The following is a 22935-nucleotide window of genomic DNA, read 5'->3' as shown; positions in this document are numbered from 1 at the left end:
CCCAACAAAACAACAATCCAACCAAAAAAGACCCAAAACAAAACAAAACAAGAAAAACCCAATAAAAAACCCTAAGCAAAACCAGAAGATCCCAACCCCAAAAATATGTGAGACCTGGAATTTAGATGAGCTTTACTACCCTGCAGGGATCATCTTTTCTTAGCCTCATTTCAAGAGCCAACTAGAATGTGCTTTTGCAGAGGCCAGTGAGAAGACTGGAGTCTGATGAACACAGAATCAGCTGGATTTTGGTCTTTAATGGAACGTACAAGACCAATGAAGACCAAGATGACACTTGGAGTGACTCAGTCCCCACATTCCATTCTTCATTGCAAGGATGAATCCCAGCCTATGTGTAAGGGTATTACTGGTGAGCCCAGCCCACAGCTGCCCTCTGCCCTGTGTTCAGAAGAGTCATCAGCACCAACTGTCCCAAAGACCACAGTTTCCTGCCCTCTGCTAGGAGAACCTTCAAAAGCAAGCAAAGAGGTCTGTTTTATGTGCTCAAGAAACTAAAAACTTTGGGGAGAGGTCAAATTTATGGCTCCATGGACATTTACAACTCTCAGCAACCACGGATCCAACTAGTTTATTTATCTGCTCTGCTGTTAGAAGAACTGAAATACCCATTTTTATCTTTTGCTCTATGTTTTGGCAGCTAATCATCACAACTGTTGTTATCAAAGCCACCAGAAATAGCTCGCCATGTGCAACAGTATTTTTGTTAGAGCACACATAAAATATATAAAAATATACAGATATTTGACTTATATACATGCATAAATACACTAAGAGGTTCTGGTGCAAATAAAGATTTACCATCAGCTTCAAGCAATGAGATTTATCACAGTACGTGGTTGTTCTGTCTGTTTTTCCACAGATGTGCATCATCTCAAAACAGAAATTAATGGCTAGTGAAATAATCAATATACCATCCACATACCATTGAAACACTCCCTCAGTCCACCAAGCTTTCTACCTTCAAACAATTAGAAGCTCAGAACACTTAAAGGAAATAAAAACCCCCAACCCTCAGCATATAAAGAGCTCCTTTCCAATTTCTTCATTAGCTTCATTAACTGACATTAGCCTCAAGTGCATGTATTCCCAATTTTTTCTATTTGCTCTTCTTTTACTACAAGAAGTAAAACCACCATCATGACAATGTTAACACTTACCTCTCTCACCCTTTTAGAGAATCCACAGCTTATTTATTAGAGGGAGCAAGGGATAGGCTGCTGGAGGAAATAAATAATACCCAGCACAGCAAGGAGTTTCTTTCAGAATGCATATTTGGAGTTGTCACCTTTATACAGAAAGTCCTTAATCATTACCAAGAGAATATCAGTTTATACAAATTATATAAATATTATTATATATACATACACACTATACATATATTGTTGTAATAACAATCAAGCCAGTGTTCATCTAGTAAAGTTCCTGGGTTTTGAATATTTGTTTCACTTCTTTTCAAAGGCTGTTTTGTCTCCTTTAGTATTTCCTACAGGCAGGGCAGCAAAACACAGGTACCTGTTGTAAAACTGCTGTTTTATTCGTGATATCTTCCTACCAGGAGTGCAGCTGTTTTCCCTGTTATCACTTCCAGGTGGTCAGGACAGGCTTTCCTAAATCCCTTGCACGACTTCCTTTGGCTCCAGCGGATTGCCCAGAGCGACCCCTCGGGTCCCGCTCGGGCCCATCGCTCTGTGCCATCTCCTCATCATACCTGGAAATGAGACAAGTTCAGTGCCTGCTCCTGCTACACAGGCAAAAGCAAGTCCTCTATATTCTATTTTTATATTCTATTTTGCTTAATGTCTAGCCCTGAAACTGAACACAAGCTGTCCCACACACAGCTTTGTGCCTGCGTGGTACGACATGCACCCATGATTCTATGAAATACACGTGATTTTACAACACAGATCATCTGAAATACCTTGAGCTGTGTTTTGAAAGAAACACAAACCATCTGGCAGCTTTAGTTAAAACTCCTGAGCTTGTGAAATTTTGTGCTTGTGAAATTTCCCATGTACTTCTGCAGGTCTCTGTGGTTAAGCAGAACACGAGGCTGCTGCCAGTTAAATAAAGTCTTAAGCTGTTGCTTCAAAGGGAGGATTTTTAGCTGCAGTGTTAAAAACCCCACCGTTGCATCAGAGAGTGAGAAGGGAAAGAATGAGGTGAACTGAGCAACCATGTGATTAAATTGAATGCATTTGACAACATGGATTTGGCAACACTTCACCACAGTGATGAGTAGTTCTTTAAATAGCTGAGCCTTTACAATACCTAAAATATTTTTAATAAACCTATATAATTTTTAATATATCTGTGTAACACCTTTTCATATATCTATATAAAATAACTTTTAAATATCTTATAATATCCCTTTAATATCTATGGCCTCAGATAACTCTATATACTGAGTTATCTAAGTGTACTGAGTTATATACTTAGGTAAGTATATAACTCAGTATACACTGACCTCTCAGCTGCTATGGAAATTCCAAGCAGAACTTAGCTATAGATAGGTAATTGTAATTAACAAAAGATAATACTATAATATTGTGTAGGACAATCAAAATATATATACTTAGTTACACTATTTTATGGATATTCACTGCTACCATGTATGTAACTCATTTCTCTCCTTATAATACAGATGGAGGAATTTTAAAAAGTATCTGACAAATTTATTTATTGTTACATCCATGAATTACAGGAGTCAAGAAGCACTATTTCTGTGAACTGGGACAAAATTTGCATCAAATAACTATTTTATCTATTTAACCACCATCTATTACCCTCAATACAATTACAGTCCTACACATGGAGAAGACAAACATTCTCTTTCTGTCCCTCAAATCTGGCTGCTGGAAGCTCAGAAGGTGCAATCAGGGGCTTATCAGACAACATTCTCTCTGGACATGAGGTGAGACAACTCCTCCCACCTCCCATGTCACTGTTGCAGCTCCAAAGACATGAAGTGGTACTTTAATGCCTATTTTTCCCTCCAGAATGAAGTTCACCTTCTCTCTTTAGTCTACATTACACATGAAAAGAAGAGTGAGGTGACAGAAAACCACAATATAAAACACTGACAAAACTTACAAGACTTCATAATTGCCAAGGACCTCCTTTGGTGGAGATTTATTCCATTTACAGTCAGGAATCTCCCCGTTAGGCACGGCAATGTTGAGGGTGTCATTAATCAGATTATACTTCAGGATCCGATCATTGGCAGTGCTGGAAGTGAGGGAAGGGGAAGCATTGACCTACAAAGGACAAAAATAAAGCCAGCATCAATCTTTTGGGTGGTATAAAGTTCTCCAAAGTGCATCTGTGATGACTGTGTGTTCTACAGGGGAAGACTCAAAGCACATCTCAGTTCCTCAGACACTGGAAGGAATCCCCCCACTGGGAATTTCTCTTTTTACTTAAAAAGGAAAGTACCACACCACTGCAGTGTCAGCCTGGAGATTTTTATTCAGATGAGATCACCAGGGTGAATCAGACAAGACAGAGATTTTTTTTTTTTAACTAAGTTTACATGGTTACAAACCCCATAAATTTCAGTACTTAGAATCTGCCCAGTTCACTGTTACACACAGAAACCCAGGGGTCTCTTCTAGGTAAACAACTTTTATTTAAGTTCTTAATCTGAGCTCTCCCCTGTTGGTTGGAGCAGGGTGCTAATAAAGCCAAGGCTGTGGGTTTGATCCCTGTCTGGGCCATTCACTTCAGAGTTGGACTTGATGATCCTTGTGGGTCCCTTCCAACTCAGAATATTCCGTGATTCTGTGAAATTTTGAGCTGGAAAAACACATCCATGCTCTCTGTTCAAAGCACTACACTGACAGCATCTAAAACTTAAAATTTAATGTTAAAAAAACTTCATTTGATGCTATGCTCCATCAAGCCAATGCCAATTTTACAGCTACACCATCTAACTGCTAACATTCTGAAGTCCAACTGTATGGATGCACTGGATTTAAAAAACAGAAACACCAATTTGGTCATCGCATGGCCCATTCCACTTTCCATCATTTTTCTTAATCCACTTATGAAAGAACAAAAAACACTGTTTAAAAAGAGGAAAGACTACACTGAAATCTACTTAGTTTTTTTCCTGTGAAATGAGAAGGGAGTTTTTTCCTGTATTTCATGCAACTTTACCTCAATTAGCCAGGGTTTCAGCTTGTCATCAATGATAATATCATACCCATAGCACTCAAAGCAGTGTTTATCATTATTCATTACAGGCTAAAAAAAAAAAAAAAGGAAAAGACAAAAATACGCATTAAAATCAACAATTCAGTAAGTAACCTGACTACACACTTTGTTTGCTACAATGTGATGACATTGTGAATCTTCTACATTGGTTTTCAGTGCTGTAACTGATATAAGCTGATATAAGACAGAGGACCAGCAAATCACATGCTTAATCATTCTCAACACTTTTTCTTTTCTCTTATCTTTAAAGGTTCTGCTAACATTGGTTTAAATCCCTTTTTTTCTCCCAACTAGTAAGTCCAGGATTGCCTTTTTTTTCCCAAAGCTGTAAGCAAATGTTTCAATACTAATGATTGCACTGATGCTAAGTATGAAGTTACATTAACTTTCCATTATGTTTCCAATGTAAAAATAAGTGTTTGCATATTTTGCAAAAGCAGTAACAACATCTAAAGCCTGCACACATCAGGAGAAAACAGGAACTTTGAAAATTTACAGCTTCACAAATTCTTTAAAATTTAGGAAAAGAAGACTCGTTCAAAAACATTTCTTTTATCCTGCTGCTGCAACTATGAAGAGACTTTAGGTCAAGCAATTCCTAAATTCCTAAAGCAATGCCTTTTTAAATTATAATTAGCTCAAGCCAACTATAACCCCAAAGCCAGGAGAGACCAAGGAACAAGTTGTGCTTGGCTGATCCTCTAGAGAATCAGGAGCTATCCAGCACCTGCTCAACATTTGCAGTGGGCACAGTAAGACTCTTCTTCTATGCAAATCTCATCAGATCTTTTAGAGAAACCTTAGTAACAGGTTAGGGAGATGTTTCCCCCCAAACTAATAAGGAGAGCTTTTCAGTTCTTCAGGGACTGAAAGGGGGAAGGAGGAACAAGCATCTCATTACATTTGCCGTTGTCAAAAAGTCAGAGGACCAACAAATTTCATGTTCAGTCATTCTCAGCACCTTTTCTTTTCTCTTCTAAGGTTCTGCTATCATTGGATTTAATCCCTTTTGCTCTCCCAACTGTTTCCAAATAGGACTGCCCAGCAGAGGCCAAGTTAAGCCAAGCTTCCCCACCTCCCACTGCTCCTTGCTGTGTGACCTTGTCCCTCCTCCTTGTGCTGAGTCTGGTGTTCTGCTCCTTCCATGACTCAGCTCATTGCACTGGCAGAACACTAAACCCATCAATAAAGCAAGGGAGCAATTTGTCAGAGAGCTGACTCAGCTCACAGCAGTGCCAGGACCAACCCAAAACAGAGGACAAGACAATGCACTTGGGAACAGGAGAGTCCTTGGCACCACTGGGCTCTTCAGTTACCCCAGGTGACCCACAGAGCAATACCTGCTCTCTGGAGTTATCACAGGATGTTACCCAAACACCACAAAGGCACTCAAGCAGAGGATTGGTTGATTCTTCTATCTTTTTTTTTTTTAATAAAAGTTCATTATAACTACGTGACTTGGGTATAAAAGAGGTGAAAGTAGGTTATGTAACTCTGATGAACTAATAGCCTGAGGTTTTCTCTGCTGAATTGTCCTCCAGAGGTATTTTTTTCCTTGACACATTTGTTATTGCTGCAATGACATCACACATCTTGGCAGAACTTAATCCTATTCACAAGGGCAGCATCAAGTCACATTAAATAGTTCACAAAGCCCTCAAGGAAGGAGATTTACCCACTCCTTCAAACACAGGCAGATAGCTCACCCACCCAAGATTCTCAGAGAAATCAAGAGACGACAGCACTGCAGAAATCAGCACCAACACCATCACTCAAACAGCAGCAGACACAGGTAGGGATTTTGCTGGCAAACTGACTTTGATGGCTCTGAGAAGCCTGCAGCCCTGGTGCTGCAGCTGGCAGCACTGCAGGGACAGTACTCACCGCCACAGCCTTCAGGGACTGCACAATTATCCAGTGGATTTCATCAAATAGCTTGTTGGTGACTTCTTTTCCACGGGTGCTCTCCAGGTACAGCCTTAAGTTACTCACTGTCCACTTCCCCCCATGGATGTGGTTGTAATCATCCTGAAGAGTTTAAGGAGCTCATTCAGTCTAAGCCTTTGAAGTGGCTCAGCAGGTTTTTTTTTTTCATTCACACAAAAAGTCCACTCTTATAGCTACATGAAAGTATTGCTCTAAAAAGAAACTTGGCAAATTGTTCTTGCAGCTTTACTTTGAACTGCCTTCTGCAGAGACAACAGTTTTTATTATATATGCTGATATCTCACATTGCAAATCAAGTAACAAATCTTCCTTAGAATTAAAAAACAACGGGTACTTTGACAGTTTTAGAGGAAGACATGATTTAAGATTTAGAAATGTAAGTCTTAAAATGTGAAAGGAAAGAATTGAATGTTTTCCTCCTCTGGGGAAAAGGGAGAAACAATTAAGGGAGCAATAGCTAAATTTCACTGAAGTTGGCTGTTTTTAAATGCAGCACTTGAAAGTGCTTGTCTGTGTTTATTCATTTAAAATAGGACTTGTCTGTTCCCCACAAGGCAAACATGGTCTCTTCTTAACAGACTTCTTTACTGACAACAGTTACATTCAAGAAGACAGGGAAACAAATGACACCCAAATTGTTTTTAAAAGTTAATTTTTCAAGTAATTCAGTACAAAATCCCTGCTGTTACTGAAAGTGGACAGGGAAAAACAGGAGGACACCTCATATTTGTCTTTTCAGAGGCTATCAAGGCTCTGCATTATTTCTCTTTAAATGCAAAGACCAGTGCAAAGAGAGGGTGTTCACACTAATGGAAAGACACACATTCAGCCCTCAGGTAACTCTCAGGAAAACTGCTCTGTCCCTTTATAAAGGTTCTTCTCAGATCATTTCATTGCACAATCCCAGTTGTTTAATCAAAGACATTAAAACAATGTAGGATATTGCAGGCTACACAGGAGATCACTGAGTGAAAATAATTAAGCATAAGAATTATTGCTGCTTTGCTTGTATTGCACATGCAGTGAATAATGACTTAGAACTGTATTTTCCAGCAGAAATATCACAATGGGTATTCTGACTTACCCTCCTTCCTTAATTTTACCCTTTCCCTCTCCCAATACTGATTTGTACCCTTTTCAAATCAGGGATGTTTTCACATGAGCTTGTAGGGTACAAACACATTGGAAGTCTGTGGTTCACACAAGGCTTAGAGTGGAGATTAACAGCCAGAACTTTGAAGAGTTTTTCCAGACCTCATCATAATTCTGACAAATTACTTGACAGCTCAAATTAGGCAGTTTTAGAAGACTAAAACTGTACAGCCTAAGTGCCTCCCAAGTTACAGGCACATCTAAAACAGAAGAACAAACAGGATGGCTTTACATTAAACTTCTCTTATGCCTGTCTGCAAAACTCAACAGATATCAGGGGTTTACAATTTAGGAAAAGCTTTTCAAATATTCTAGCAACGATTGCACATTTTTAGGCTGCTCCTTCTATACCCATTCCTGTTCTTTATTCTCTCAAAATGACCTCACCACCACTTTCACTGCTGCTTTTATTTGGGAAAAATTTTGAAGGCCATTCTTTGACGGGTAGAGAAGATGGAAGGGTGCATAATAACAAGAGAGGCAACATATCACATGCCTCACCTCTTCACTGCTACTGAAAACAGCACCAGGATTTGTTCTCTGAGTTGTGTGGGACCTGCTTTCATACCATAACTAATTCTCAGTGTGCCCTGTCAGACCACGATGTGTTTAAAGCAATTCCCAAATCAGCAGCTGAGCAATGAAATGTTTGTAGCACCGACAAAAATGCCACGTCACCCCTGACCCAGCAGCCCTTCCTCCCCACTGCTGAACTTCAGCCCACTGGGACACAGGGATGTGCTGCCAGAGCTATTGTGTTTCCAGGTGGTTTATGAATATCAGGGCAAATCCCAGGACAGAACTGATGTGCAGGCAGAACTCCATCTCTGTCCAGGCAAGAGGAAGCCACCGGCTGGCCAGGCAGCACACAGAGATCAGGAAGGAGATATTAAAGCACTGCTGTAAAGCACAAATCCACATGAACCAAGCACCATTAATTTCATTGCTCAATCCCTAAGTGAGCATATTAACATTTAAATGGAAAGAGACTGGAAGCACACCCCTGCTCTCAACTGCTGAACATATCACAGCCTATTACAGAGCTGCAACTCATTATCTTGCACACTTTTGATCTTCAGTCTTCCGAAATTTATTGACTTGTAAGTGCAAGTTGAGGCATTTTAGTTGCAAGGTCACGAAAAATACAACAAAACCTTTTTATTCCAAGTTTCTGAGGCAATTTAAGAGATCAGTCTTGCTACAAAAGAGTACCTAAGAACACTTACCCCGTGTTTCTGAATGGCAACATTTGTGAGATGTACAAACATGTTGTCCAATTCACTGGTGCTTGGGGTGTATTTTACTGTGCAAAACCGGCAAAATCCAAGTTTATACCTTGAAAAAAAGTCATTAAAATGTGTTAAAGCCCAACAATTACCACCTGCCTGTTAAAACTTCTTTTCAGCAAGAAGCCCAACATTATTTTGACTGCTTCAGACACCGTCCCAAAACAAAATACAAATGTATACAAACTTACATGTAACACCGCAGAGGACGGTAGGTAGATACTAAAACATACAGACGGAGGTCAAACTTCTTTCCCCCAATAAGCAAGGGATTGTTGATGTAGAGTGAAATCACATAGGCTTCTTTGGAAGACTGGGACACAAACCTGAAAAACACAAGTCATGTTTGCAATACAATCCAGTAAGTCTTTTCTTTCTTCTTTAGAAGTGTTCTGTAAATTTTTGAATTGACTGAAATCTTGCATCTTTTGCCAAGACAACGTGTAAAATTGTGGTGGTTGACAATACACACTTGGCATCAGGCACTAAACACCAAAAATGTTGGTGTAGATATATATATGTATAAAAGTTAATGTGTGTATATATATGTATGTGTGTATACATATATATATCTCAAAAAGTTGGTGTGTATATATATATATGTATATAAAAATAAAATTGACCCATATGAATTAACCATTTAAACCTAGTGTTGAAGTTAACACTGTAGCTGACCAAGCCATTCCAAATGCAGCTCTACAAGGCAGTCTTTTCCTCAGAGAGGATTTAGAGCTTGGCATGGTTCAGACAAGCAAAGGGCACACAGTACATTACCTTCCTTATTCAAGGTCTTACACCACCAGAATATTTGCATTTATGCTTGGTGTGCAACTGCAAACCACTGTGAAAAGTTGAGGTAACTTTCAGACTGTGACATTCCTCAGATTCCAAGTCCAACAGGGAAACAAATACTCAAGTGATATTCAGCCAGTCACTTGATCACAGGAACAAAACTTAACATTAGTTGTGTGATCAAAACACAGTAGGAAGAGCATAGATTGCTAAACTGTTTCATCAACATGAGGTGTATTATTTTCTGTTCCAAAAGGACAATGTATTTACTTCATATAAATCCATTCTTCCTTCATACTAACTTAGAAAGTGATTTAATACATATTAAATAATTACTGAAATTGCTGAGAGGAAGATTTTTCTCTTGCTTCCTGTTATTTAATACTGTGAAGCAGAACAATTTATTTCTGTGCAGTTTTCTCTCCCACCCCCAACACTGAGAGCATTTTTATAAAGAATAGTTACTTGCACAGTTCTTTGCACCTCCTCATGCCAAAACAAGTCCTGCTGAAGGAGGAAGCCAGATAACAACTGAGATTAAATGCAAACCTAAGTATATAATGACAAAGCAACAACAATCATGGAATACTTTTCCCATGCATCAGACAATCAGAGTGTTGATGTGGTTCACCTGATTACAGAAAATACAATGAAGGCTTTAAGGTTTTAAGAACTTACGAAGATGTTTTGCTGTCTCGAGACCATTTTTTAATCTGGGAGAGCTTATTGATTAGAAATATCCCTTTCCCTTGGGCTTTGCCACAAGGTTTCATAATCCAAGTGCTGGAGGGATTCTTCCTGAATTCTTCAACAAAGAGATTATAATCAGCAGGAAGCATAAAAGTCACAGGAACAAAATCTGAGTTAAGGGGGGAAAAGAGAAAGGTGCACAGTTAAGGACAGTATATCTGATAAGGTTATTGACACATAGAGATGGGGAAAAAAAGTTCTGTCTTTTAAATTTTCCAGTCTGGCATGACCCCACCTTCATTAAGACTCACGTTGCTTTTTATCCCATTTAAATTCTACTTTTTTACTTAAACAATTGCAAAATATTACATGATGCCACCTTCATATTAACAGATTCTAATTCACATGAATCAGTTTTCTTCTTCTGTTTATATGCTGTGAAATTAAAGTACTAGATATCATTTCAACTTAATCAAAATGTCACCATTCCATTAACCAACTTATCATCTCCTGTGCAGGCAAAAACGTGAATGTTGATGTTGCCTCCTCTTTGGATGTGGAATTTTAATTTCCATGTAACCCCCAAGAGTTATTCTTATTTTCTCCCACAATCAGTTTTACCATGATTACTGAAACCTACAGAAAAGCACTTCTCCCTTTTTGCTATCAGATTATCTTCACTTCCATCCATAAAGAACTGCTTCTTTCTTACATGGATATGAAGAGTTTTCATTTCACTTTCCCAAGATGTAAATCAACTCCACACATTCCCATCTGTTTCATTTTGATGCTTTCTGACCCCCAAACCAACTCTCCTCATTCCTGATTTATTCTTGGTCTAGTTTGGGGGTTCTTGGTTGTTTTTTGTTTGGTTTTTTTTTTAGTCTGGCTTTCTTTTTATTTTGTTGGGTTTTTTCTTTGTTCTCAAACATCTCCCAAATTTCTCCTCTGAAGTGTTTGTTCATTCAGTTCTGTCCAGAGCCTTTCTGCAAAAGTTTATTTTAGTTTTTGCTCCAGTATAAGATTTTCAGATAATGGTTTCTTTTGAATTAAAGAAACTGCAACTCTGTATCATATGAAGTACCAGGACCCTTTGGTTCCACCACTAATTTTACTGCAAAGTACCTCAATCCCACAATTTTCCCTCTTCAAAATAATTTTAAAACCCCAAAAATGAATCAAACCCAACAAAAATCCAACCAATCCATCCTCTAGACTCCCACACCCCACCACAGTAATCCTAGCCACAAATCTAGTTCTGCACCCTCACATCTAAAAATAATAATTTCACTATCACTTCACCCAATGTTGCTTCAGATAATGCTGCACTATTAATTTCAGTGTTTTTAAGGACCTTATTACTTAGAAAAACTAAGCCTAAAAATTAAAACAAAACTAAATTCCATGCATCCAAACTGAATTTGTGCTCCTCCTTGAGTAGTAACACTGTGGCTTAGTGCTGTGGGAATACAACGGGGAATCAAGGAAATGTTCAATCTTTATTCCTGCTTTGTCTCTACTTCAACAAGTTCCCTCTATTCCTCTCAATTTGTCAAATATTATCCTTCAAAGCAAGGTTTGTGAAAAGCTTTGAAAATACAGTATTTCCTAGGAAACATTTGCTGCTACTGTTTGAATCACTTTCCCTATTCCTGTGTTTCCTCACGCTCCACATTGGAGGGGAGGGAAAAGGGGATGATGGAGAGGGAAGGGTGCTGGGTTTGCAGAAAACAGCAAACAATTTTAGGACAAAGTGCACTTTTTTTTTTTTCCCTGACAGGAACAGAGCATTTCAAGGTAGTCACTTCAATGTTCTAACACTCCAGAGGTTCAGAAAAGCTGGATCAACTCCAGGTTATTGACTATGTAAAAAAAAAAGACAAACTCTGACAATGAGAACAACGCACCCAAATAAATGTATTTCCCATTTTCATCTTTTTCTGCAAGAGGACTTCCTTCTTTCTCAAGCTCTTTCCTGTATCTCTTAATATTCTTTACCATCAGATCTTTCCTGGTCAGCTCATAGTGGTTTGGGAAGTGATTGACAATCTGGTCATCAGAGAGGCGGTATCCAGTTTCCACACTGAACACATTCCTGATGGTTTGCACACTCATCCTGAAAGCAAGGACAGGCACCAAATTATTTCTCCCAAGAAACACAACCCAGGAGGACAAAGCAGAAACGGTTTTGCTCCAATTTCTTCGTCTTTTCTTTCTCTTGTTTCTCTTTATAGTACAGTATTTTGCTGCAGTGACAGTCCGACATATCCTGAAATTCTATAAGCAAAGCAAATTAAATCCAGCTGGAGGTTTTATCAGTCCCTCTACTACTCCCAAAAGTGAGGACAGGAAGATGACAAACTGCCCCTACTGGACTCTCTGGCTTGCTGATAGTCAGGCCCCAGCAGGGCCTAAAAATGACTGAAGTGCCCAAAAATGCTGCAGAAGCCTAGGACAAAGTCATCAAATCAGTTATGTCCCACATTTTCCACAGAGGATAGGAGCAGGGACATAGATGCCAAGAATTTTCAGTCTTAGATGTCTCACAGTGAAAATTTAAGAATATTTCCTGAAGGCCATCAACCTGTAACATTATCATTTCAGAAAGGAAAAAAACCCCAAAACAACCAGTCACACAACAACTTCCAGGAGTGTTCCCCCACTCCCCCCAGCTGCATTCCAAAGGCATGGGCAGATTAGTACCAGATTCCTGCCCATTTAAATAAGTGGTTCACAACAGGAACATTTGGCAGCACAAACTGCCATTCTGGGACATTATAAATGGTTTGGTTTATTTAAAGAGTGCTGTTTCTGCCAATTAACAGATTACTGCATTGTAGGACAGCATTTCGTGGTCTTATATCAGATAAATACCAAATAAGAAGGCAGATTATTTACTCCCCTCCTTTCAGCAGAATCTTGATCTAATTTCACATTCACTCTCAGGATTCAAATGTTGAAAAATTAGTCTGCACATAAATCATTATCATGAAGGAGAAGGACAGTACAAGGCATTTATTATTAAATAATAAAGTGGACTCTGGTTACAGGGCAAGCCTCCATAACATGGACAAACCAGTATTTTATTGTATATTGCAACTGTGTACTCTTGGGTTATTTTGCTCATGTTGTGTCGTCAGAAAATGCTGGGAAAAGAGACATTCAAAGACTCCCCTGAAGCCACAAATTCCCTCCAACTGAAAAGGAAAAATTCTGCTTACTGCAGACAAAAAAATCAGTTCTAATTTCTGCACCTTTCAGTGTTCAATATGTATTTTGCTTTATTATTTATGGTATTGTCATAAGACACTAAAATGCTTCACAAAGTTAGAAACTGGCATTTGTAACGTACTTACCAATAAAAATTCCAGTCTTCGTTTTCTGCCACTTGAATCCACCCTCTTTTCTCAAAGTTGTTGATTAGAACAGATTTTTCTATGTCAGTCACCCACTTCACTTTTCCTGCCATTATCCCAAAGCAGGATCAACCTGTTGGTAAAGAAAAGTTTAGGGATGTGAAGCTGAAAATAGGGGGGAGGACATAGGAAAGTCAGAGCAGAACAGGCACATAGAAACCACTTCCACATAGATATATTAATTTAAAAATCAAGGGAAACAGTACCTCAGGTTCAGAGTGAAACCCTGCATTTCTCAACAGGACACCTGCACACAAGGACAGGAGTTACAGGGACCTGTAAGCTGATCTCGTTAAACCCTGGCAGCAGGATTTCCCCAAACCCGAGGAGTGTTTCTGAGCTGCCTTTCAGCTCCTGACACCAGGTGTCACTTTCCACATGGGATCTCACCGGCCCGGATCAGCCTTTTGTCAGGATCACTGGATCATTCTGGCCGTGCTTCACAGAAATCAGCTGCAGGGCAATCCTAATTCCGAAGGAAATCTCTTTGAGCCAAAGGCAGACTCTCTCCCCAGAACAAAAACCATGCAAAGGAGTGGGATTATTACACAAACACACACACACATAACACCATCTACTGCCTTTTCCACAGACAATTTTCCACTGAAAAGAAAATTAAAACATAAAATTACCTTTGCTAAGTGTTGTAATTTAATTAGTGCAAGTGAGTAATGAATGTAGTGAATATAATTTCTGCAAGTAAGATACTGGATTGGAATTCAAGGGGTTTTCAAGTTTCCAGGACTCTATATGGAGATGTACAATTCCCAGCAAGCACAGGCCCCTACAGTTCCTTTCTTTCCAGGAGGTATAACCCATTATATAGTGCTCCCCCACAGACTATTTATACTGACAAATCCCACAGGGCAGAAATGTTTACTATTAAACTCCGATTTTACAGAGTTTCAGACACATTTATTTTTATTCCTGTTGGCAAACTGATTTGAAATCAAGCTTAGACAGAAAAGAGCACATCAAGGCTCTGGGTCTGTCTTTTTGTGTGTGCTCAGTTCTGCAAGGTCAGGATCTCTCCCTGGGCCTTCCAGATACCACCAAAACAAAAGGAAATGGAACAAAGGGATTCCTTTATTTGTACTGAAGTGTGTAGGATCGACCATCAGTGACTCACTAGTGCCACACACCACCTCGTCTCGGTTTAAAAGCTCAGGGATCAGCAACACCTGCTACACATCCTATGGCAAGGAACCCTGAGAGATTCCATGTCCTGATCCAGCAAGTGGATTCTGTGGTAGCAGGGAGAAGTTATGTTGACTCCCAGAGGCTGCACTGTGCTTGATTTCAGAAGCCAGAAACAACCCATCAGAAGATTCACACACAGGAAGGCTAAACATTGAAGATAACTCCCACCAGAAATAAAAAAGAAAAATCACAAGTTTGCCATTCTTTTCCTGTTTTGGGAAATTTAGGCCTTACAGATCCCTCCTGCTACAGGAGGATTGAAAGGATAACAATACAAACAGCAGACTGAGAATTCCTCCTTAGTTTCTGCAGATAGTTTGGTCATCTCAGATTGATGCTTAAGGGGCCTGTGAATAAAATCTTCCAATTTTGTATAAACTGACAACTGAAACCCACCAACAAGGGCGCACAAACAAATAACATATTAAGTCGTGGCAAAACCTTTCTTATTTTCAGCAGTATAATTTTAACACAGCATAATTTTCTACAGGAATCCTCTGATCTGCAAACTAGGTATTCCAGATAACCAGGTCACCACCACCACCACCACCAGAAGCCGGTTGTGCTGATGGCACTTACCTTTCCACACTGCAAAATATAAGTTAAGCCGTGCAGGCACCTGGCCCAGCCAGCTCCATGTCCTTCTGACAGCACAAAAACGTCCCTGTGTGGTCGGTTGTGGAGTTCCTTACTGGAAAATCCAGTTCGCCGAAGCAGTCGGGAGATTCCCTCAGAGGAGGTCGGGAGATTCCCGAAGCGTCAGGGATAAGGAGGAGCCCAAGGCTGCAACAGAGATGTCGATGGGGGAGTGTGAGGTGCACTGGGGGGTGTATGGGTATGGGCATGAGGGGGGTATGAGGGTGTGTGGGGTGTATGGAGGGGTGTGGAGAGGGTGTATGGGGAAGGGGGGGTGTCTATGGGAGTGAGGAGCTGTATGGGGGTGTGAGGGGTGTATGGGGGTGTGAGGGGTGTATGGGGAAAAGGGAGTGGGGGGCTGTATGGGAGGGGTGGGGTGTATGGGGTGTGAGAGGTGTATGGGGAAGAGGGGGTTGGGGGTGTAAGGGTGTCTATTGGAGGGTGGGTGTGTGAGGTTTATGGGGGTATGGGGGTATATGGAGGAGGTGGGGTGGGTGTATGGGGTGTGTGCAGGATGCATGGGGAGTGGGGGTGTACAGTGTACAGTGTACAGGGTGAATGGGGGTGTGGGGTGTAGGGGAAAGGGGGGCTTTGGGTGTGTATGGGGGGTGTGGGTGCGTGAGGTGTATGGGAAGGGGTGTATGGCTGGGGGGTGTATGGGGGTGTAGAGGTGTGGGGTGTATGGGGGGGTGTGTGGGGTGAATGGGAGCGTGGAAGTGCGCGGTATATGGGGGTGGAGCTATGGGGTGTATGGGGGATGTGTGTGAGGTAAATGGAGCGTGTGCGTTTGGGGAGGGGCTGTGGAGGATGTGGGGGGGGTATGGGTGTGTGTGAGGGGAGGGGTGGATGGGGAGGTGTGTGGGGTGAATGGGGGTGTGGGTGTGTGGGATGAATGGGAGTGTGGAGGTGCGGGGTGTATGGGGTGCGTGTGGGGTGAACGGGAGTGTGGGGGGGGGTTATGGGCGTATGTGTGGGGCGAATGGGAGGGGGTGTGTGGGATGAATGGAGTGCGTGTGGGATGAAGGGAGTGCGTGCGGTGGGTGAAAGGGGACGCGCGCGTATGGGAGGGTGTGTGGTGGGGGGCAGAGGGGTGAGGAGGACGGAGGAGGAAGATGGGGAGTGCGTGTGCAGAGGGTGTCGGGGAGGGGGCACGGACACACACGACCCTCCCCGCGCCACCCCGCTCTCACCTGCGGGCGGGAGGCGCGGCCGCCGCTGCCCCTCAGGCCGGGCCGTCCCCGCCGGCCGCCGCCATCGCCCCGCCCGTTCCGGCGGCGCTGCCGGGGCGGGGCCGCCATGGCGCGGCCGCCATGTCGTGTGCGGGGCGGCCCCTCAGCGGCGACCCGGCACAGAGTTCATGGGCACACGGGGGCTGATGGGAGCCCACGGCGGGACAAAACATCCCTGGGTGTCACCGCAACACCAAACCCCCAGGGGCGCTCGGATACCAAGGCTCGAGCCCCTCTGTTCGAGCCCATCAGGTGCTAAAGTGTTCATCGCCCGTGTGGCTGTAGGAATAGCTGCTCTTGTACTGGAACTGTTCCAGATATTCACCCAGATGGTCATAGTATCATCATGGAATCACAGGATGGTTTGGGATGGGCAGGGACACCTTCCACTATCCCAGGTTGCTCCAAGCCCTGTCCAGCCTGGCCTTGGACACCGGCAGGGACGGGGCAGCCACAGCTTCTCTGGGCAACCTGTGCCGTCGGCAGCGTGATCGACAACTGTAATTCACAGTGAAATAGTACGAAAAAAGTTATGGCATTAACTCCTGTGCAGAGAAGCCTGATTTACACATTCAGAATTCCTTCCAAGGAGAGATTATGTTGAGACACCTGACCCTGACGTAAATGTCAGATCACTGACATTTTGTGGTAGGCTCCATACAAAACAATAAGGTATTACATAATGGACAAATGGACAAATTACTTATTATGATACCTTTAATTTGTCCCTGTAAGACAAACTGCTCGTTAAAAAAAAAAAAAATAGATACACGAAGCCACTGGCTGAAATAAGCGGTTTGCAGTGTGTCGGAGTAGAACAAATAACTCTGAAACTGTGTATGATCTCTTATTTCCCAAGAGCCTTAATTCCCCAAATAATCTGAATAAAACAAATACGCTTTATGATTCGCCAGATCACCCTAGGGTAATAGGCTGTTTCGAGGATGCGACTAAAAGGAAAAAGTTAAATTTAATAATTAATATTCCCTAGTTCAGCTATGAAAGCAGCTGCAAAATGCAGTGTATCGCCCTATGGTCACGTGCAGTGGAAATTTCCTGGCACCACAATACCTCTGGCAGCAGAGGGGAGCAGCCTCCACAGCCTTCTTTCCATCGAGGAGGGAGGGACCTCTGCTGTGACAGTTGGTGGCAAGAAAAGTGCACCTCAGTCTTCTCCTTGCTGCCAATCATTTTTTTTTTTTTGGTCCCTGCATCCATCATACCTCAGAGGAAAGCTGAGGAAAAAAATACCACTTTTTAAATGTATCAAGTGTTTCATTAAAGACTGGTTTTTTGGTGTTTCTCTTTTATGTGAGTCTTTTAGCTTAATTCAGCAGTCCTTAATTGCAGTTATGGTTCCGTGGGATAAAAAGCTGTTGTTTTGTTTTGCTGTCTCTCTGAAATGTACATTGACAGTATTAAATCACAGCTAATAACAGACGCTCTAGTTTTTAATATTGAGGCATGTCCACTTTGTAACATTATTGTTAAAACAAGGGAAGTGGAGGGTAATTTGAGAGCAGCTTAGTGATGCTCGCTGTTATTGTATCAGGAAATGCTGTGGCAGCATTGGCTTGTTATCTTTGTGACAGAAATCGCTCCTATGATGACATTTGGGTATTCTATTTTAAGCTTGAGGCGACTCACTGAGTTAAGCAAGGTTACCTGTATGTGCAGAATTAAGCCTGGTTTCGGGAGAGGGACTATTATTGATTTGAAGCTAAGTAAACACAAGAATTGAAATATCAGAACTCGTGAATAGGAGAAAGTCACGGCAAGAAGTGATATTACGGAGGTTAATTTCCCTTTTATTATGTTGTACTTTCGAGGCAATTTTCATCTAACATGTGCAAATGCAAACACAGCACAGTCCTTGGCATGAGCGGGAAGATAAGCTTTGTCATGTTCCTTTCACAGATGAGTAAACCTCGTGTACGGAGCTCGAGGATGAGAGAAAAACATCCTCGTGACGAGGAGGATTGCTATGCGTAGCGCCGAAGTGGTTCGGATAAGATACACACGTACACAAGCACTTTTGTACATTTAAAAACTTAGCCGTGAAAGTCTTAAGGACATCCCAGCTCCAGGGGGAGTGCTGTATCTATGCTGCTGGTTCTGCTCCTCCTGGTGTTTACCTTCACTCATAAAGCGATGAAATCATACTATAAATAGAGGGCAAAGTCCACTCTCAAACACTAGCGGGTAAAGTCTCCTGTTTTACATGACAATAAAGCGTGGAGCAACAGGGGGTTTTGGTTCCTTTAGAGCTCCTCTGCAGTAAAACCGTGCTCTCCACCGCCTGAATCACTCACCACCCTGCTATCAACAGCACAAAAGAAAAACACTGCGAGTCCCATGACCTCACTAAACCTTTCGGGCGAGGGGTCAGCAGCGAAATCTCTCTCTCTCTTTAACCCCTCAGCAGCTGCTGCCGGGGCTTCTCCTGCTCTGCGCCCACATTCCCCGCAGGTACCCTGGGGACAGCAGGGGGACGCAGGTGTCCCCCAGCCGCTTCGGCTGAGCCGGACCCCGCGGAGAGCGCGCTCCTCGCCGTCCCAGAGGTGCACACCCCCGCGACACTTCCAGCCCTGCCGCTCCCCCCGTGCGGTGTCCCCGGGGCGGGGCGGCCGTGCCGTGCCGGGGCGGGGCCGGGCGGACAATAGGGACACTCGGCGGGGACGCCGCGGTGAGTGGCCGGCGCGGCGGGGCCGGGGACCCCCGGGACCCCCCTTCTCCCGACGCCCGCCCTGCGTTCCCGCGGCGCCGGGACGAGGTGAGCGGCGGGGTCCCGGCGGGAGAGGGGCGGAGGAGGAGCGGGAGAACCCGAGTTTACGGGGCAGAGCCGGGCTGCGGTGCCGGGCTGGCGCTGCGGGACCCGCCGCCTCCCTCACCTGCTCTCCGCGGTGCCCCGGGACGGTCCCGCGCAGGCGGCACCTCCGCCGGCTCCGGCGCAGCAGCATCCTCGGGAGGAGGAGCAGGAGGGATGGACGTGGTTTAACAAACCGGGGCGGCGGTGCCGGGAGGAGCGCCCTGTCCCGGCTGCTCCCTGTCCGGGCTGCCCTCTGTGCCCGCTGCTCCCGTGTGCCCTCCCGGAGGATGCTCGGGCAGGACCCGTGTGCTCCGCGCTTGTGCTCGGCGCGAGTGACGAGCGCGGTACGTGTGCTTTCACTCTTTAGCAAAGCAGGAAATAAGCCCTCAAAATAAGCCCGCGATGCACAGCAAAGTGCGCGCCGCTGCTAAAACGTGTAAAAGTGTTCCCGAGTAACTCGATTTTTCTCCGCCTGTGTGCGGGGTGTTGGTAGCGGGAGCGATGTGCGGCAGCAGGGATGGGATCAGATACTGGATACTGTACACAGCGCTGTAGGGCAGTGTACCCTCAGTAGTGTTTAAATCATTTCACAAGGAGTGGTTTCAGCAGCGTGGTGAGTCCTGTGATTAAGCAGATTTGTAGGTGTTTAAATGGAAAGTGAGTGTTAGCCTGAGTCTGCTTCCCCAGGCCGTGTGCGTAACAAGAAGACAGAGTGGGCTTCGTTATCACACTCTGTCACAAGTACATGGACAAAGTTATTTTGAGTTAACTTATTTTGGGTATATTGAATTATCTCTTTTCATTTGATGCGTGTCAGTTGAATGGGAGTTAGCACTGAGTATAGCGAAGAAAAAAATCAATGTTTATTCAAGGTGTTTGATCTCTTCTGCTGTCAGAATGTCACCACTGAGGAGACTATCTCTGAAAGAAGAAATTCAACAAAATTTCTTGCTTTACCTGTTTGGTAGGTGTCTGTCTTAGCTCTTTTTAAGGATTTTTATATCAATAGGCCATTGACTGTAAGAGTGGACTGAGAAGAACTGAGTGCACTCAGCTTCTGCAGGGCCAAAGCAAGAACTGGTGGGAGTAGAATAATAACTCTGAGCTTGATGCTGAGGTTACCAAAGGGAGTAGTTTGACCCCTCCTAACGCAGTGTAAATCTGAAATGAAACTGGGAAGCCAAATGCTAAAATTAAAGCTTACATGAGTAGGGGCTACAAATCTGCAAGAAGAAAATGAGTGAAAAACACACTGTGTCCGAAGAAATACAGTGGTGTACTGGGGCAGGATGAGTTCTGTGCATAAAACCTTTGTTTGCTCCTCACAGTCAGTTCTGTACATTTGATCTGTTTAATAAGAGACCCCATTTTTATTGTGAGTTGCAATGTCTTCAAGAGGTAGAGAATATACCTTACCTATTTTATTATGAAAAAACCCCAAACACTAAAACATTGTAGGTGAACTAGGATTTTAAGTCATAACTGTGCAGTGCCGTAATTTATAATAATACAATAAATTTATAATTTAACTGAAACAGTGTTTGTAAAGCCGTTGCTACCAAAATTCTACCAATACAGGGAGCCTAAGTAAAACTGAGAACAGTGTGGCATTTTATTCTGTATTCTGATGTGCAGAACAGGAATGACAGCACAAATAGTGAGTTAAATTTGAGTTCTTACGCTTACAGTTACGCTGTACTTACATCTCTCATCTTCCCAGTCCAGCAGCAATAACTGGGGTTTCAGAGGCACCCGAATGGATGTAAATAGATGACTACATACATTGTCATACTCACCTCCTACAGCTTGGCTGTGCAATTCAATGCTTCTTCATTATAAAAGAATCTCGACCTTTTGGTGGGACTGAGGAGTGCAAAGGGCAGATGATGTTTTGAAAGGGAAATGTAAATGTTAGAGCAGGAGCTTTCTGACTTAATCTAAACCTTAGCTCTTTGTAAACAAATAGAACAAAGGTGATATCCCTGAGATAGGTGGTGCTGTCACAAAACAAAAATCTGAATGTGGCAGAGTGTGTGTGAGGTTTTGAGTTTGTTTGTTTGTTTTTTTTTTTTAACAGAAATAGTTTCAGTTTGGTATCGATATTTTTCCCTTCAATGTTCTCAGTTCTTCCCATAAAACCTCTTGGGTAATTAATGTTTTCATCTTGCTAAAAGCAGACACCCCCCTCATTTCTTGTTTATTTAGAAGCCGTAGAAATGGGTTTGTGAGCACTGAAGGAATCAGTGGACTCTTCAAGGAAAGTGATACTTTGTAGGCTTGTCAAATCATGGCTTTTTAATGTGGACATAACTGTACTGCCTGCTTTTTAAGGTGGAGATCTCTTGTTCTCCAGAGTCATGTATTAACTGGCACGGTACAGTGGTGCACAGACAACATGCAAATGCTGGTGATGCATAGAAATCTTGAGGGATTCTCGAAGTCTTGACTCAGAACCAGGGCCCCTTAAACACTTTCAGCAGAGACTGAAATACAGAATACCTGTACAAGCTCTTTACTTTAAAAGGTTCCCTCAGTTATGCATTTCTTTTGCTACCGAGGTCACAGAACTTGCTTAAGGAATACTTCTTTTTTCAGTTTAAATATAATCAAATGCTTAATCCCTATCCTGTCTTGAGGTGAGAGAACCTGTGTTAAATTCCCAGTGAAGGCATGTTATCATCACTAACTTAATGAGCATAAAACCAGAAATGAAGGAAAATGTAAGAAGCAGAATGTGTATTTTTTAGATTTACAGAAGTGTGCCTTTAATGGCTGTTTGAGGCAATATTAACAAGTGTTTTGTGTAAACAGACTCCAAGGTCATTGATGTTAAGCTGACTGAGAACACGGTATGAGACAAAGAATTAATTTATCTTTGCTCCTTGACCTGATACTGATTTAAGAGTTAATCCAGAAACCTGGGTTAACTAACCTGCACTATTAAAAAACGAGTAGCAGTGACTTCACCTCTCATCTTTCCACGAGAAACTGAGGTTGCTGATGGCATATTCATATTCCTGGTTCTCTGAAACCTGAACTGGCTCTTAATCTTTGCTGGTTTTATCAAAGGCTCGCCCTTGTAAAACGGCATTAGAGATTTGTATTCGCAGCAGGGAGGATGATGTCATGTTTTGGAAGAGTTGGCTATGGATTGGAGGTATATATGCAAACAACCAAGCCTCTGTTTGTTTTTCATTTCAATTTGGTTTGCATGGGCAGCTGGGAGAATCTGAAACAGTTTGAGATGTGCTTTGGTACCTCGGGGGTAAACGGTGAGGGTCCTGTCTGGAAATCTGTATTTATGTAGGTGGGCACTGGGAATCTTGAGCCCGAATATTGGAATTAGATTATTACTTTTTCCGTTATCATAACCAGTTTTAAAACATACTAAACCACACATTGTAATTGTTGTTAGCTTTACGGTGTCACGTCTGCATAAAATATGTAAGATTGTATGTCTGAGACATAAAGTGCACATAGACTGTACTACAGATGTCATAAAATACATAAAGATAATACATTCACTGTAATTAATGCATTCAGTG

General features: G+C 42.5%; 1 protein-coding gene across 1 annotated transcript; it reads right to left on the bottom strand.

Moving 5' to 3' along the window:
* Positions 1–573: 573 nt before the first annotated feature.
* On the bottom strand, positions 574–16696 carry TTLL1 (TTL family tubulin polyglutamylase complex subunit L1). Its single transcript, XM_064654133.1, has 11 exons — positions 16543–16696; positions 15296–15499; positions 13457–13589; positions 12008–12216; positions 10089–10269; positions 8810–8944; positions 8559–8667; positions 6118–6261; positions 4177–4263; positions 3112–3275; positions 574–1729 (listed from the first exon to the last, which is right to left on the bottom strand). The coding sequence occupies exons 3-11, from the start codon at positions 13567–13569 to the stop codon at positions 1600–1602; spliced, it is 1272 nt and encodes a 423-aa protein (XP_064510203.1). The 5' UTR covers positions 13570–13589; positions 15296–15499; positions 16543–16696; the 3' UTR covers positions 574–1599.
* Positions 16697–22935: the final 6239 nt, after the last annotated feature.

The sequence above is a fragment of the Pseudopipra pipra genome, chromosome 5 (genome assembly GCF_036250125.1).
Source record: "Pseudopipra pipra isolate bDixPip1 chromosome 5, bDixPip1.hap1, whole genome shotgun sequence".
Taxonomy (NCBI): Eukaryota; Metazoa; Chordata; class Aves; order Passeriformes; family Pipridae; genus Pseudopipra; species Pseudopipra pipra.
This window is presented reverse-complemented; position numbering and strand designations above follow the sequence as displayed.